The following is a 13216-nucleotide window of genomic DNA, read 5'->3' as shown; positions in this document are numbered from 1 at the left end:
CGTTAGGCACTTTACTTCCACTTTTAGAACATTTTGTTCATTTTTATTGAAAATAAATTCTAATGTGATGGGAAAAGTAAGAAGAACGAGCTCGACAAAAGCCGGACTCTAACCCAATCAATCGCATTACAAGCTAGTTTTTCGTGCCCAAAACATTACTGCCTACACCACTGAAGCCTTATTCACATGTGTCGTATTTAACCTTCTGTTCCTGTAGGTCAATTGGTAGAGCATTGTGCTATCGAGCACAAGGTATGGGGTTCGATTCCCCGGGAACACATGATAGGTAAAAATTGATAGCCTGAATGCACTGTAAGTCGCTTTGGATAAAAGTGTCTGCTAAATGCATTAATTTAATTCAATTTAACCTTATGTGTCGATTGAGGGCGGAGCTACAATAGATTTGCTCTTTGGAATATACAATCAGAATATTCTTGTTTTTCATTTGCATTAAGATTATTTTATTACCACTGTGGTGGAAAAATTCATTGAACATTGCTTCTGTATGCCTATATATGCATGTGTTTTCTTAGAATTGCTTTGTGGGTTCAGAGGGATGACACCTGGGGGGAAAACAGATGTCTAAGAATGACCTGAGAGGGTCATTGGGCCATATAGTGGGGGGACAATGCCTGAGGGGGTCACCTAAGTCCTAAATGTGTGAGAAACCGCCCATAGAGAGTGTTCCTTGTTATGTGTGGAAATTTACAGCTGCTAAGACTTTGTAACCTTGACGCAGCAGAGGAATATAAGGTGGAGGACTGCCCTCTTCCTGGGTCGGTTTCACTCTGCAGGAACTCAGTGTTACTGTATGACTGTCTGACCTTCTTTGCAAAGAATAAAAGCTTTTTTTTTAATTATACCTCAGAATGAGTCTGTCTCTTATGCTGATGAGAGTTGATTTAAATTTTGCCACGACAATTTGGTGTCAGAACGTGGGATTCCTTGGATGTGTCTTCTGGACCTGTGAGCGGAAGGTGACTGGCCAATTCTGAATAATAGAAGTTCAGCCCTAACCCCGATTAGATTTGAGGGAGAAAGGGACCGACCGCCGAGGCCCGGAGGAGACACCACTGGAATCAGAAAAGAACCCGAGTGGCAACAGAACTCTCGGGTAAGAGACAGTTCATGGTATTCTAAATTTTGGGTTTTTAGAAATAAGGATTGGAATTTAAATTAGAATTGGGATGAACCATAGCGGTGGGTCCTTCTCTGTGGGAAGTACAGTCAAGGGGATTCTGAGGGAATCCGATTGTGAGAATACTGCAGCACAGTTAATACATTTCTAAGGGGGAATTGAAACTGCTGCAACTGGCGTGATCGTAAATTGAGTTAGAAATTGAGATCAAAGCGATCCAGATATTTTGAAGTGACAAGCGGTTAACATATTTCTAAGAGGGAAAGTGAGACTGTGCGAGTATTGCCTCCCCGACTTGGGCAGGGGAAGTCGGATCTGTTGGAGACGTCTGACAGATTATAGGCGCGCCGAAGGAAAAGGTATCCACAGAGAAGGAAACCAGCAGATATGGGAAAGTCTCAGAGCAAGCTCATTGAATATGATACACCGGTGTTTAGGCAAATGAAAAAAGTGTATGGCCAAAAATGCATGCAAGATATGGGGAAATTAATTAAATACCATGGTTTTCCAAAAGAGGGAACGTTGAGTGTTAAGAAATTAAAAGCTGTGAAGGAATCAGTAGAAGAGGAAAGCGAGAGACAAAAAGGAGAAAAAGTGAGAAATGTGAACAAACTGTGAATTGTTGGATAGCGGAAGCAGATAGGAGAGAAAGAAGAGCGATAGAGAAAGAATTAGCAGGTAGAAAGGAGGAAAAGAAAGTTGAAGAATGTGAAAAAAAAATGTAAATGCCTCACATAGACCTACTAACCGCTCTGATGTTTGTGTTTCTAAACATGTACCTCCGCCCTATACACACTTTCCCGTGATTGAGATGCAAGCCGTGAAAATGGACCCTGACCTCGACTGCTCTCCGCCGAGAAGACCAACAGCACCATGGGCAGATCCAGAATGGAGACAAGAGACAGAGGAAGAACCAGAAATCAGTCCTGAAACCCCCAATGAAGAAATTGAAGAGGAAATAGTGCGCAGAGCACCCCCGGCGAAGAAAAGAAAATCAAGACAAACAGCGAAAAAAGAAAATGTGAGTATAACAGCTCCATTGATTGAAGTTTTAGGTCCTGACGGGCCAGTTATGGTCTTTAGACCGTGGACTATGATTGACATGAAAGAAGCGATGGCTCACTTGCCGAGCCCGTACGAAGCAGGTGATAAATTTTCTACCGAATTAGTCACCTTCTGCCAAGAATTCAGCCCTACCGTGCACGAACTGAGGAGGCTGCTGGCAGTGAAACTGGGCGCTACGAGCTGGCATAAAGTGAGCGGAGAGCTGCAGAAAGAGGACTGTCGGAGAGAACACTGTGAATGGAAAAGTGGATGGCTATCTGCTGTTTTAGCACACGCTTTGCATGCAGAAGAGATGCAGACGGCGAAGAAGGAAAGAGTTAAAGCCAAGACCAACAGAGAGTGGCAGCTGACGCTAGTGCAAGCCGTGTCAAAGCCGGAGGGGCTATTCTGTGCAGCGAAACCAGCTTATCGAAACGGGGAAGATGGAAAAGAGGAGGAGGAAGATATCCAAATGAAATTGAAAGAAACTCTGAAAGATGGGGTTGTCGGATCTGCGAGACTGATGAACATACGACATTCAAGTGTACCAGATGCAGACTGTGCAAAAAGGACGGTCATTGGGCGAAGGATTGCCTGGAGGACTAGCGAAATCAACAAGCAGACTGAAGCGAGGGAGACGGAGAGCAGAGAGGAGGGGTCCAGGGAGAGCAACCAACGGTCACAAGTCAGGGAAGTGAAAATTTTCTAACCACAAACACATACACATACACTGATGTACTTTCTGCTCTCTGCAATGAAGATAAAAAGCTTGCTTTCCTTTGTGTATGTCTGATTCTGTTAATGGACATCCTGATAAATGTGCGATAGGGGTGTCAACAATAATCGATTCGGCGATGCATCGCGATGCGGGGCATGATCGATTCAGCATCGATGCGGCAAAGTGCCATAATCGATTATGTCACTGTTTATTTTCTGGCGGACAATAAAGTTGTGAAGTTTCAAATACTTCCGGTTCCGCAATAGACGGGTTATTAAAAACGCGCCCAAAGCTTGGAAAGCGGACATCTGGGCACATTTAGGATTTTATGAAGTGAATGGGAAACTAGACAAGTCTTACGCGGTGTGTAAAATCTGCCACACTAAAATTAAGCACGTTGGCAATACAACTTACTTCACGAACCATGTTAATCGTTGGCATCCTGAGTTAGCTTCAACAACACAAAAAGTCGACACATCCCAGCCAAGAATTGACGAGTCGCTTGTGTCAACATTGCCACACAACTCCGAGAGAGCAAAGAGGATCACACGATCGGTGGCATGTTTTATAGCGAAGGATCTACGACCCTATTCTGTGGTAGAAAATGCGGGGTTTCGCCACATGCTTAAAACAATTGAGCCCCGGTATAAGCTACCGACAAGAGCTACCTTGACTGATTCCGCGCTTCCCGCATTGTACAAAGAAACCAAAGCAAAGGTAATGGAATCAATGTGTAAAGCCAGACGTATAGCCATTACAAGTGACGCCTGGACTTCAGTCGCAACAGAGTCCTATGTAACCATAACATCACATTATATTAGCGAGGATTGGAAGATTGTATCACATGTGCTGCAGACGAGAGCAGTTTATGAGAGCCACACTGGTGCTCATATGGCAAGGCTAAAAATATGGAAAAAAGTGAACTGGATGCGCTACGCTCTTTGGAATCTAGACATGACATTATTATTCGTCCAGCTGACAAGGGAGGCGCTGTTGTGGTTATGGGCTTAAAGAACTACGATTGTGGTATATTTAAATTATTAAATGATGAAAAACATTATCAGCTCCTTCCTCATAATCCTACTTCCAGCACAAAAAATATGATTAATGAATTTATTGATACATCTCATAAAAAAGGCTGGATTACTGATAAAGAAAAGGCTTTTCTACTTATTGACCACCCTCGATGTCCAGTATTCTATGGTTTACCTAAAATTCACAAACGACTTGATGACCCTCCTTTGCGCCCCATTGTATCTAGTATAGGCAGCCTAACCGAACCTCTCTCTCAATTTGTTGGTTTTTTTTTTTTTTTTTTTTTTTTTTTTTTTTTTTTTTTTTTTTTAAGACAATATGTTCACAGTTTACCATCATACCTTGGGGATACAACTGATGTGTTAAATTTGATTGACAATTGGAAGTGTGAAAGCAATGATGTCCTTGTATCGTTGGATGTACAAAGTCTCTATACATGCATACCCCACCATATAGGCCTACAAGCCATATTGTATTACCTTACCAAACGCCCCATTGATGTTTTGCCTCCTTCAGAATTCCTTGTTAATCTTGCCGAGATCATTTTATCTAATAACTTTTTTAAATACTATGATAAATTCTATTTACAACTTCAGGGGACTGCAATGGGGTCCTCGTTTGCACCCTCATATGCTTGTTTGGTGATGGGCCTATGGGAAGAAAAATATATAGAGAACACTGAAAATAACCCGTTCCATTCCAAAATATCACTTTGGCGCAGATATATAGATGATATTCTACTAATATGGAAGGGCACACTTAGTGAGTTAAATAATTTTCTGACTTATGTAAATTCTACTACAGATTATTTGTCTTTTACTATGGAGTTTAACAAGCAGTCCATTGATTTCTTAGACCTTACCATTTCTAAGGATGTAAATAATATCTTACAATCTACTATCTACCGTAAACCTCTTAGCAGGAATACCCTGTTAAGAGCAGACAGTAATCACTCACCTCACTTGATTCGTAATATACCAGTGGGCCAGTTCTTACGAGTCAGAAGAAATTGTAGTACCACAAGTGAATTTATGTCAAAAGCAGCCCACCTAGCGCGTCTTTTTGATCAAAGAGGTTATGATAAATCTGATATTTCTAAAGCTTGGGATAGGGCTTTTAACACAGACCGTGCCTCATTATTAAAGAAAAAACCTAAGCCTCATACGACATCTAAAGTATTTTTTTCAACTAGCTACACTCCAGCAGCAGGAAGAATAAAGAACATCATTCGCAAACATTGGCACGTTCTTAATAGTGACCCGACACTCAAAGACATCTGCGCTGAGCCGCCCAGGTTCATTTTTAGACGTGCCCGTAACATTCGTGACCGATTGGTTCATTCAGATATGAATATCCCACCTTCTACTACTTGGCTTCCTAGCCCACCTCTGGGTTTCTATAAATGTGGCAATTGTGCGCAATGCTCCAACTCGACCAATGCGAAAGATTTTTCACATCCCCGTACTGGTAAGAAATATTCTATTTCTTCATTTATTAACTGTAACAGTACTCATGTAGTATACCTTCTGAAGTGTCCCTGTGGACTGGTGTACATAGGTCAAACAAAACGTCAACTTAAACTGAGGATAGCTGAACACAAAACAGCAATTCGTACTCAGAACTTAACATATGCCATGGCGAGGCACTATAAGCAGGCCAATCATGGTTCCCCTGCTTCTTTGAAGTTTTGGGGAATTGAGAAAATCTTACCTTCACCCAGAGGTGGTGACATTATTAATAAACTTCTATGCAGGGAAGCGTTTTGGATACATACACTTAACACTCGAGAACCTCTAGGTCTAAATGATGAATTGAGTTTAACATGCTTCCTTTAAACACCTAAGCATATTAAAATACAGTGTTTAAGATTAATATATTTTTACTCCCATTGTATTGTGATCTTTGTAATAATGTGGGCACTTGCCCTTTAATGATTGTTTTATGAGTGTGACACCTTGGTTCAGAGGGATGTATTTGTTTTGGGTGGCCAACGCCCCCTTAATCACACCTGTTGATGATCCTTATTAATGGCTTCATTGCTCATTCTCTCCAAGGACTCTGATGAAGATGTAACCACATCGAAACGTTAGTCATTTATTTTTTGTTATGCACCTTTAATAAATAATTTAATCAGTAGACATCTGTGCTGCACCGGAGATTCCTTTTGTTTGAATTGTTTTGTCCTGCCCTGGTTGCACCAGTTTGTCTGTGGATTACAGAAGCGCAGAGAACTTTCTTTTCTATGGCAAGGCTACTCTTGGATGTTGTGGAGGAGAGGCAGCTTACAGATAAAAGTGTTGTGCTGGTGACGGACAACGCCACTAATATGATTAGTACTGCTGAAATTGGGAAGTTCCCTCATGTAAAATGCTTTGCGCATACGTTGAACCTCACTGCGCAGCTGGCGCTTAAGCTACCACCGGTCTCCAGGCTTCTGGGCAGAGTCCGACGTATCTCAGCATACTTCCACCGCAGCACAAAGGCAAAGCACCTGTTTGAAGAAAACCAGAGAGTTGTTCTTAAACTGACAAGTCCACTTAAACTGATAACAGATGTCGCCACAAGGTGGAATAGTGCTCATGATATGATGGAGAGGTTTTTGCAACTGCAAGCTGCAGTGCATGCCACCCTGCTGTCGCCTGCCCTAAATGTAGATGAAAGTGACATTGTCACTCTCAGCAGAGCTGATCTGGCTAATGTGGAGGAAGTAGTGAAGACATTAAAACCAGTGAAGGATGCCACTGTGTTTATGTCAGAGGAGAGCAGTCCTACAGTCAGCCTAATTGCACCAGTATATGCCCAACTCCTCCAGAGCATGTCCGACACTATTGGAGACCAACCACTGATCCGTGATGTGAAGAATGCCATCAAAACAGATCTCCTTAAGAGGTACAATAGTGAGGCAGAGAAAAAGATCCTTCATATATCCTCTGCCCTGGATCCTCGCTTTAAGGAGTTACCTTTCCTGACAGAGGAAGAGAGATTGGATGTCTCCACAGGAGTGATTTCAGAGGCTGCATCCCTGGAGGAGGTAATTCATTTTTACTTGTAAAATAATTTAAATTTAATTAATAATTTAATAATTGTAAATTCATAATTTAATAATTGTCAATTATTACAAAATTTAATTATAATAACAATGTAATGTTAATTAATTATTAAGCAGCTACATAGTAAAATGTTAGACTGAGAAAAATAGTTATGTGTAAATAAATAAATGTTGTCATATGAGCTGCAGCATTGGCTGAGATGCTAACTGCTGTTTTTTTCTCTTATTTATTTATTTTTTCAAACAGTATGAGAGAAAACAGAGAACAGAAGCAGATGAAGCGCCTGGCAGAACAGGAAGTTCAGGAACCAAGGAAGAGTTGCTGTCCATGGATGACAATGTGTCAGACTCAGCAGGCCCCTCCGCTCCCAAAAGAAGGGCCTCATCGCTGCTTTTAAGTTTGCTGGGACCTGCTTTCATCAATGACACCAGTGAACCTGCAGTACAAAGTAAGACCGCCGATGCCAGTGCTGAGGAGGAAATGGACTTGTACTGTAGATCCCCAGCTGTGCCTCTCTCTGAGGATCCCTTGGACTGCTGGCACATTTCCTCTCATCCCTAGGTTAGCAAAGAGATACTTGTGCATCCCCGGGACAAGTGTGTCAGCAGAGAGAGTCTTCTCCACTGCAGGAGATGTTATCACTGCAAAAAGAAGCGCTCTCAAACCGGACCATGTCGATCAGCTTGTGTTTTTGCACAAGAACCTTGAAATTCCCAAATGCTAAACAGTGAGAAGTTATGATGTAGGCTTAGGTTAAACTATACATTTCCTCACTCTGAAACGGATTGTTGATGATGGTGATGTTGAACTCAGATGGAAGACGTTGTTTGTTTGCAGAAATTTGGTAGTAGGCTAACCCTACACACTTTATTTTTGGTTTACATTACTGTATTTCACATCTTGATATTTTATTGTATGCAGCTGATGTGATGGTAGGATCAGGGCAGGCATATAATTGCCATTGTCTTAAAGCTGCTAAGCTGCTGTTTTGTTGAGAATAGTTTGCACTTTACTTTACTACTTGAAAAAAGTTTCACAGTAATAAGTGGTTACTGACACTGTGTGTTGTTGCACTGAATATTTTTATTCCTGGGTGGTTGTTGTTAAAATAGTGTTACTTATTATTTTAATATTTGCACAGGACTTCAGGAAGTGCCCTGTCTTAGAGCTGCTATTTTACTGTGTGTAAAAAAAAAAAAGCACTGAAAGCACTTTTGATTGTTTTCTTTTTCAGGTTTGAAAATGCCATATCCAATACCCTGTACCATTTAATTAGATTTAATTACATTTTATTTAATTACATTTTATTTAATTACATTTTATTTTATTTAATAACTTTTATGTCAAAGATAAAGGAGACACATAGCAGCCAATAAAATCTGTTGTTTAATATCTGCTTGTATTGCCTCATGACTGATGAAAAATTTGCCTTGCGTGCAGTAGAATTTTGATGCATCGCAATGCATCGTAGAATCGAATCGTTACCTGGTGAATCGTAATCGAATCGAATCGTGAGGGCAGTGCCAATGCACACCCCTAATGTGCGATAATGTATAAGAGTGAAGCCTTTATGAAAATGCCTAAATATCCTATGCTAGTAGAGGGGATATTGTTTGAGTTTTTAGCTGATATATATATATATATATATATATATATATATATATATATATATATATATATATATATATATATATATAGCTATGCAGCCATGTGATTTGCAATGCCAACCACAATTAACAGGCGAAATTAATGAGTCAATTTCTGCATCAGGGCGCGTAATTTGTGAAAGGTTCACAGTGCCTCTGAATTGTAAACCAGAAAGGGGCGAGGTGCTGAGGTATGTTTTTCTCTATACCCCTGCATGTCCAGTGCCTTTGATGGGGAGAGAATTATTGTGCAAACTAAATTTGACACTGATTGCAGACTCTGGGGGTGTCCGAGTGGCAGAGAAAGAGCAGATTTGCTGTCTGCAAGCAGAACCAAAATGGGCATATGAATGGCACGTCATAAATTCTGATTGGGCTGGAATGATGTGTGAACTGGCTAAAAATCGAACAAAACCATTTGACAGAGATATCATGTAGCCTGACAAATTGCATTGCACGTCACATGTTGTAATACAACGAGATGACCAGTATGAAAAAGACTGGTTTGAGGGAGGAAAAGGAGAAACTTTAGGTTTTGAGAAAATGTTTTGGACAGAAAATGAGTGTGCAGTTTCAGTTTGTCTGACAGAAAAACAGCTTCAGTTTTAGTTAATGGCAGAAGAATCTGTGCCTCACTTATCGCTCTCCAAGGCCAGCAGACAGGGCCCAGATTAGAAGTGTTTGTGAAAAGCTGTGTTTGTGTTACAGACAGAGACTGTACCTTTTAAGTAAAGGATGTGAACCAGTTGTGGTCACCCCAAAATCTGATTACAGACCGTGTCAACGTGAATACCCTCTAAAACTAGAGGCAATTCTTGGTATAAAACCAGTATTTGAGTCACTATTAAGAGAGGGGATAATGGTGCCATGCAATGATTCTCCAGTTCGCACTCCAATTCTTCCTGTGAAAAAGAGGATGAGGGTCAGCCCACAGAGTGGCGATTTGTACAGGATTTACAGGCTGTGAACGCTGCTGTCAGGCAAAGAGCTCCATCAGTGCCAAATCCATACACAATTTTGTCACAAATACCACAAGATGCAACATTCTTCTCAGTGGTAGATTTGGCAAATGCATTTTTAGCGTGCCAGTTGATAAAGACAAAGCCAATTCTGATTTGCATTTGAATTTGAGGGCAAAGGTTACAACAAAAGCCCTAAGAAGGAGTTTGGAACCTTTGACCCTGACAGCAGGTACAGCTTTGTTACAGTATGTGGATGATCTTTGCCTGTGTGTTCGTGATGAGCTTACATGTGTTACTGACACTGTGACAACTGCAGTTTGTAAAACAACAGATTACATACCTGGGGCATGTAATAACACCAAATAGCAAATCACTGTCTGAAAAAGGCGTTAAAGCTACAAGAGAAGTCCCAAAACCAGTAACAAAGAAACAAATGCTTCATTTTTAAGGATGTTTTCCTATTGTAGAACATTTATTCCAAATTAATTTTTGAGCTTCCCCTGAGAGCCCTGAGAGGGAAGGGGTTGAATTTATGTGACAGGATTGAGTGGACAGAGAAAGCGGAAGAGGAATTTCTGAACATGAAAGTTCAAGCTGCCACTTGAAAATGTCCTCTTTGTGGATGGCTCAGCTTTTAAAGATCCACAAACAGGCCTGAATAAGGTTGGTTATGAGATAACTGAATTTGACATTGTGGTCTCTGGCACATTGCCATCAAATTATTCAGCACAAGCAGCTGAGCTTGTGGCATTAACAGAAGCATGCAAACTAATGACAGACAAATGTGTAACGATTTACACATATTCACGCTATGCATTTGGGGTTACTCATGATTTTGGTGCGCTGTGGAAACTGTGGAAGTTTTTGAAGTCAGATGGGCGACCAATATTAAATGCAACCCTCGTGGCAGATTTGCTAGACGCTATTTTGCTGCCAGAAAAGATACCCATTTGTAAATGCGCAGCGCATACTAATAACAAAGATTCTGTATCTACGGGAAACGCCAGAGCAGATGCAGCGGCGAAGGCGGCAGCATCTCAGCAGACAAAATCATCAGAGTGTACTTTGTTATCTTATCTGAAAATAACCCTGATATTTCTAATCTAAATCTAAGATTAAGATTAAGTCACCTAAATCTTTACAGGACATGCAGACATTTGCGACAGGGCAGGAGAGAGAGAAATGGAAGCAGTGTGGTTGTACGATGGTGAATGGAGTATGGATGAGTGGAGATGGCAAGCCTTGTTTACCTAAACACTTCTTTCCTCACTATGCTAAGTCGATGCATGGGAAAGACCACGCATCGAAAGGGGGAATGATTATGCAAACTAAAGAATAGTGGTTTACAAAGGGGTTCAAAATTTATGCAGAACTTTTTTGAAAAAGATGTGTCATTTGTAATACACATAATGTGGCAAGAGGCATAAAAATGTCTCAGGCATCCCAGACAGCCCAGACGGATTTCATTGAACTGTTCCCATGTGAAGGGAAGGAAAAATTGTTTGGTATTTGTGGACATGTGGTCCAAATGGGTAGAGGTCTTCCCAATGTCCAAACAGGATGCAGCAGCAGTAGTAAAGGCTCTGCTGACTGAAATAGTCCCGAGAGGGGAAATTACATGAAAAATCAGTTCAGACAATGAAACACATTTTGTGTAGGGGCAATAAAAATCTAACTGGCTAAGTGTTGTGAAAGAACTGGAGTCACATGTCAATGTCAATGTCACCTTTATTTATATAGCCCTTTAAACAAAATACATTGCGTCAAAGCAACTGAACAACATTCATTAGGAAAACAGTGTCAATAATGCAAAAATGATAGTTAAAGGCAGTTCATCATTGGATTCAGTTATGTCATCTCTGTTCAGTTAAATAGTGTCTGTGCATTTATTTGCAATCAAGTCAACGATATCGCTGTAGATGAAGTGTCCCCAACTAAGCAAGCCAGAGGCGACAGCGGCAAGGAACCGAAACTCCATCGGTGACAGAATGGAGAAAAAAACCTTGGGAGAAACCAGGCTCAGTTGGGGGGCCAGTTCTCCTCTGACCAGACGAAACCAGTAGTTCAATTCCAGGCTGCAGCAAAGTCAGATTGTGCAGAAGAATCATCTGTTTCCTGTGGTCTTGTCCTGGTGCTCCTCTGAGACAAGGTCTTTACAGGGGATCTGTATCTGGGGCTCTAGTTGTCCTGGTCTCCGCTGTCTTTCAGGGATGTAGAGGTCCTTTCTAGGTGCTGATCCAGCATCTGGTCTGGATACGTACTGGATCCGGGTGACTGCAGTGACCCTCTGATCTGGACACAGACTGGATCTGGTGGCCACGGTGACCTCGGAACAAGAGAGAAACAGACAAATATTAGCGTAGATGCCATTCTTCTAATGATGTAGCAAGTACATAGGTTGTTATGGGAAGTGTTTCCGGTTCCGGATTACCTAATTAATGCAGCCTAAAAATCCTTTAACGTATTTGGATAATAAAAGCATATTAGTATGTTATGTGTATGCCAGGTTAAAGAGATGGGTCTTTAATCTAGATTTAAACTGCAAGAGTGTGTCTGCCTCCTGAACAATGTTAGGTAGGTTATTCCAGAGTTTGGGCGCCAAATAGGAAAAGGATCTGCCGCCTGCAGTTGATTTTGATATTCTAGGTATTATCAAATTGCCTGAGTTTTTAGAACGTAGCAGACGTAGAGGATTATAATGTAAAAGGAGCTCATTCAAATACTGAGGTGCTAAACCATTCAGGGCTTTATAAGTAATAAGCAATATTTTAAAATCTATGCGATGCTTGATAGGGAGCCAGTGCAGTGTTGACAGGACCGGGCTAATATGGTCATACTTCCTGGTTCTAGTAAGAACTCTTGCTGCTGCATTTTGGACTAGCTGTAGTTTGTTTACTAAGCGTGCAGAACAACCACCCAATAAAGCATTACAATAATCTAACCTTGAGGTCATAAATGCATGGATTAACATTTCTGCATTTGACATTGAGAGCATAGGCCGTAATTTAGATATATTTTTGAGATGGAAAAATGCAGTTTTACAAATGCTAGAAACGTGGCTTTCTAAGGAAAGATTGCGATCAAATAGCACACCTAGGTTCCTAACTGATGACGAAGAATTGACAGAGCAACCATCAAGTCTTAGACAGTGTTCTAGGTTATTACAAGCAGAGTTTTTAGGTCCTATAATTAACACCTCTGTTTTTTCAGAATTTAGCAGTAAGAAATTACTCGTCATCCAGTTTTTTATATCGACTATGCAATCCATTAGTTTTTCAAATTGGTGTGTTTCACCGGGCTGCGAATAAATATAGAGCTGAGTATCATCAGCATAACAGTGAAAGCTAACACCATGTTTCCTGATGATATCTCCCAAGGGTAACATATAAAGCGTGAAGAGTAGCGGCCCTAGTACTGAGCCTTGAGGTACTCCATACTGCACTTGTGATCGATAGGATACATCTTCATTCACTGCTACGAACTGATGGCGGTCATATAAGTACGATTTAAACCATGCTAATGCACTTCCAGTGATGCCAACAAAGTATTCAAGTCTATGCAGAAGAATGTTGTGGTCAATTGTGTCAAACGCAGCACTAAGATCCAATAAAACTAATAGAGAG

At 40.9% G+C, this 13216-nt stretch overlaps 2 protein-coding genes across 4 annotated transcripts; both read left to right on the top strand.

Annotated features, from left to right (window-relative positions):
* Positions 1–477: 477 nt before the first annotated feature.
* On the top strand, positions 478–3002 carry LOC132151098 (uncharacterized). 3 transcript variants are annotated; one of them, XR_009436370.1, is made up of 4 exons: positions 478–1226; positions 1481–1588; positions 1778–2159; positions 2209–3002. XR_009436370.1 is itself a non-coding variant. In XM_059559306.1 (3 exons), exon 3 carries the CDS (start codon positions 1950–1952, stop codon positions 2889–2891), a length of 942 nt encoding a protein of 313 aa, XP_059415289.1. In that variant the 5' UTR covers positions 478–1226; positions 1481–1588; positions 1778–1949; the 3' UTR covers positions 2892–3002. The 3 variants fall into 3 exon arrangements, 2 of the variants coding, with proteins under 2 accessions (XP_059415289.1, XP_059415331.1); XM_059559306.1 differs by having other exon boundaries at positions 1778–3002; XM_059559348.1 differs by lacking the exon at positions 478–1226 and having other exon boundaries at positions 1249–1588; positions 1778–3002.
* A 3342-nt stretch (positions 3003–6344) lies between these two features.
* LOC132101763 (E3 SUMO-protein ligase ZBED1-like) lies at positions 6345–7546 on the top strand. Its single transcript, XM_059507233.1, has 2 exons — positions 6345–6966; positions 7238–7546. The coding sequence occupies exons 1-2, from the start codon at positions 6520–6522 to the stop codon at positions 7544–7546; spliced, it is 756 nt and encodes a 251-aa protein (XP_059363216.1). The 5' UTR covers positions 6345–6519.
* Positions 7547–13216: the final 5670 nt, after the last annotated feature.

This window comes from Carassius carassius, chromosome 1 (genome assembly GCF_963082965.1).
Source record: "Carassius carassius chromosome 1, fCarCar2.1, whole genome shotgun sequence".
Lineage (NCBI taxonomy): Eukaryota > Metazoa > Chordata > Actinopteri > Cypriniformes > Cyprinidae > Carassius > Carassius carassius.
Note: the sequence above shows the minus strand (reverse complement) of the source record. Positions and strands in the feature narration are given on the sequence as shown.

Coding starts and splice junctions, on each gene's coding strand:
- LOC132151098 (XM_059559306.1), top strand. CDS start 1,950: ATGCAAGCCGTGAAAATGGACCCTGACCTCGACTGCTCTCCGCCGAGA.
- LOC132101763 (XM_059507233.1), top strand. CDS start 6,520: ATGATGGAGAGGTTTTTGCAACTGCAAGCTGCAGTGCATGCCACCCTG. Junction 6,967..7,237: donor AGGCTGCATCCCTGGAGGAG/GTAATTCATTTT, acceptor AAACAGTATGAG/AGAAAACAGAGAACAGAAGC.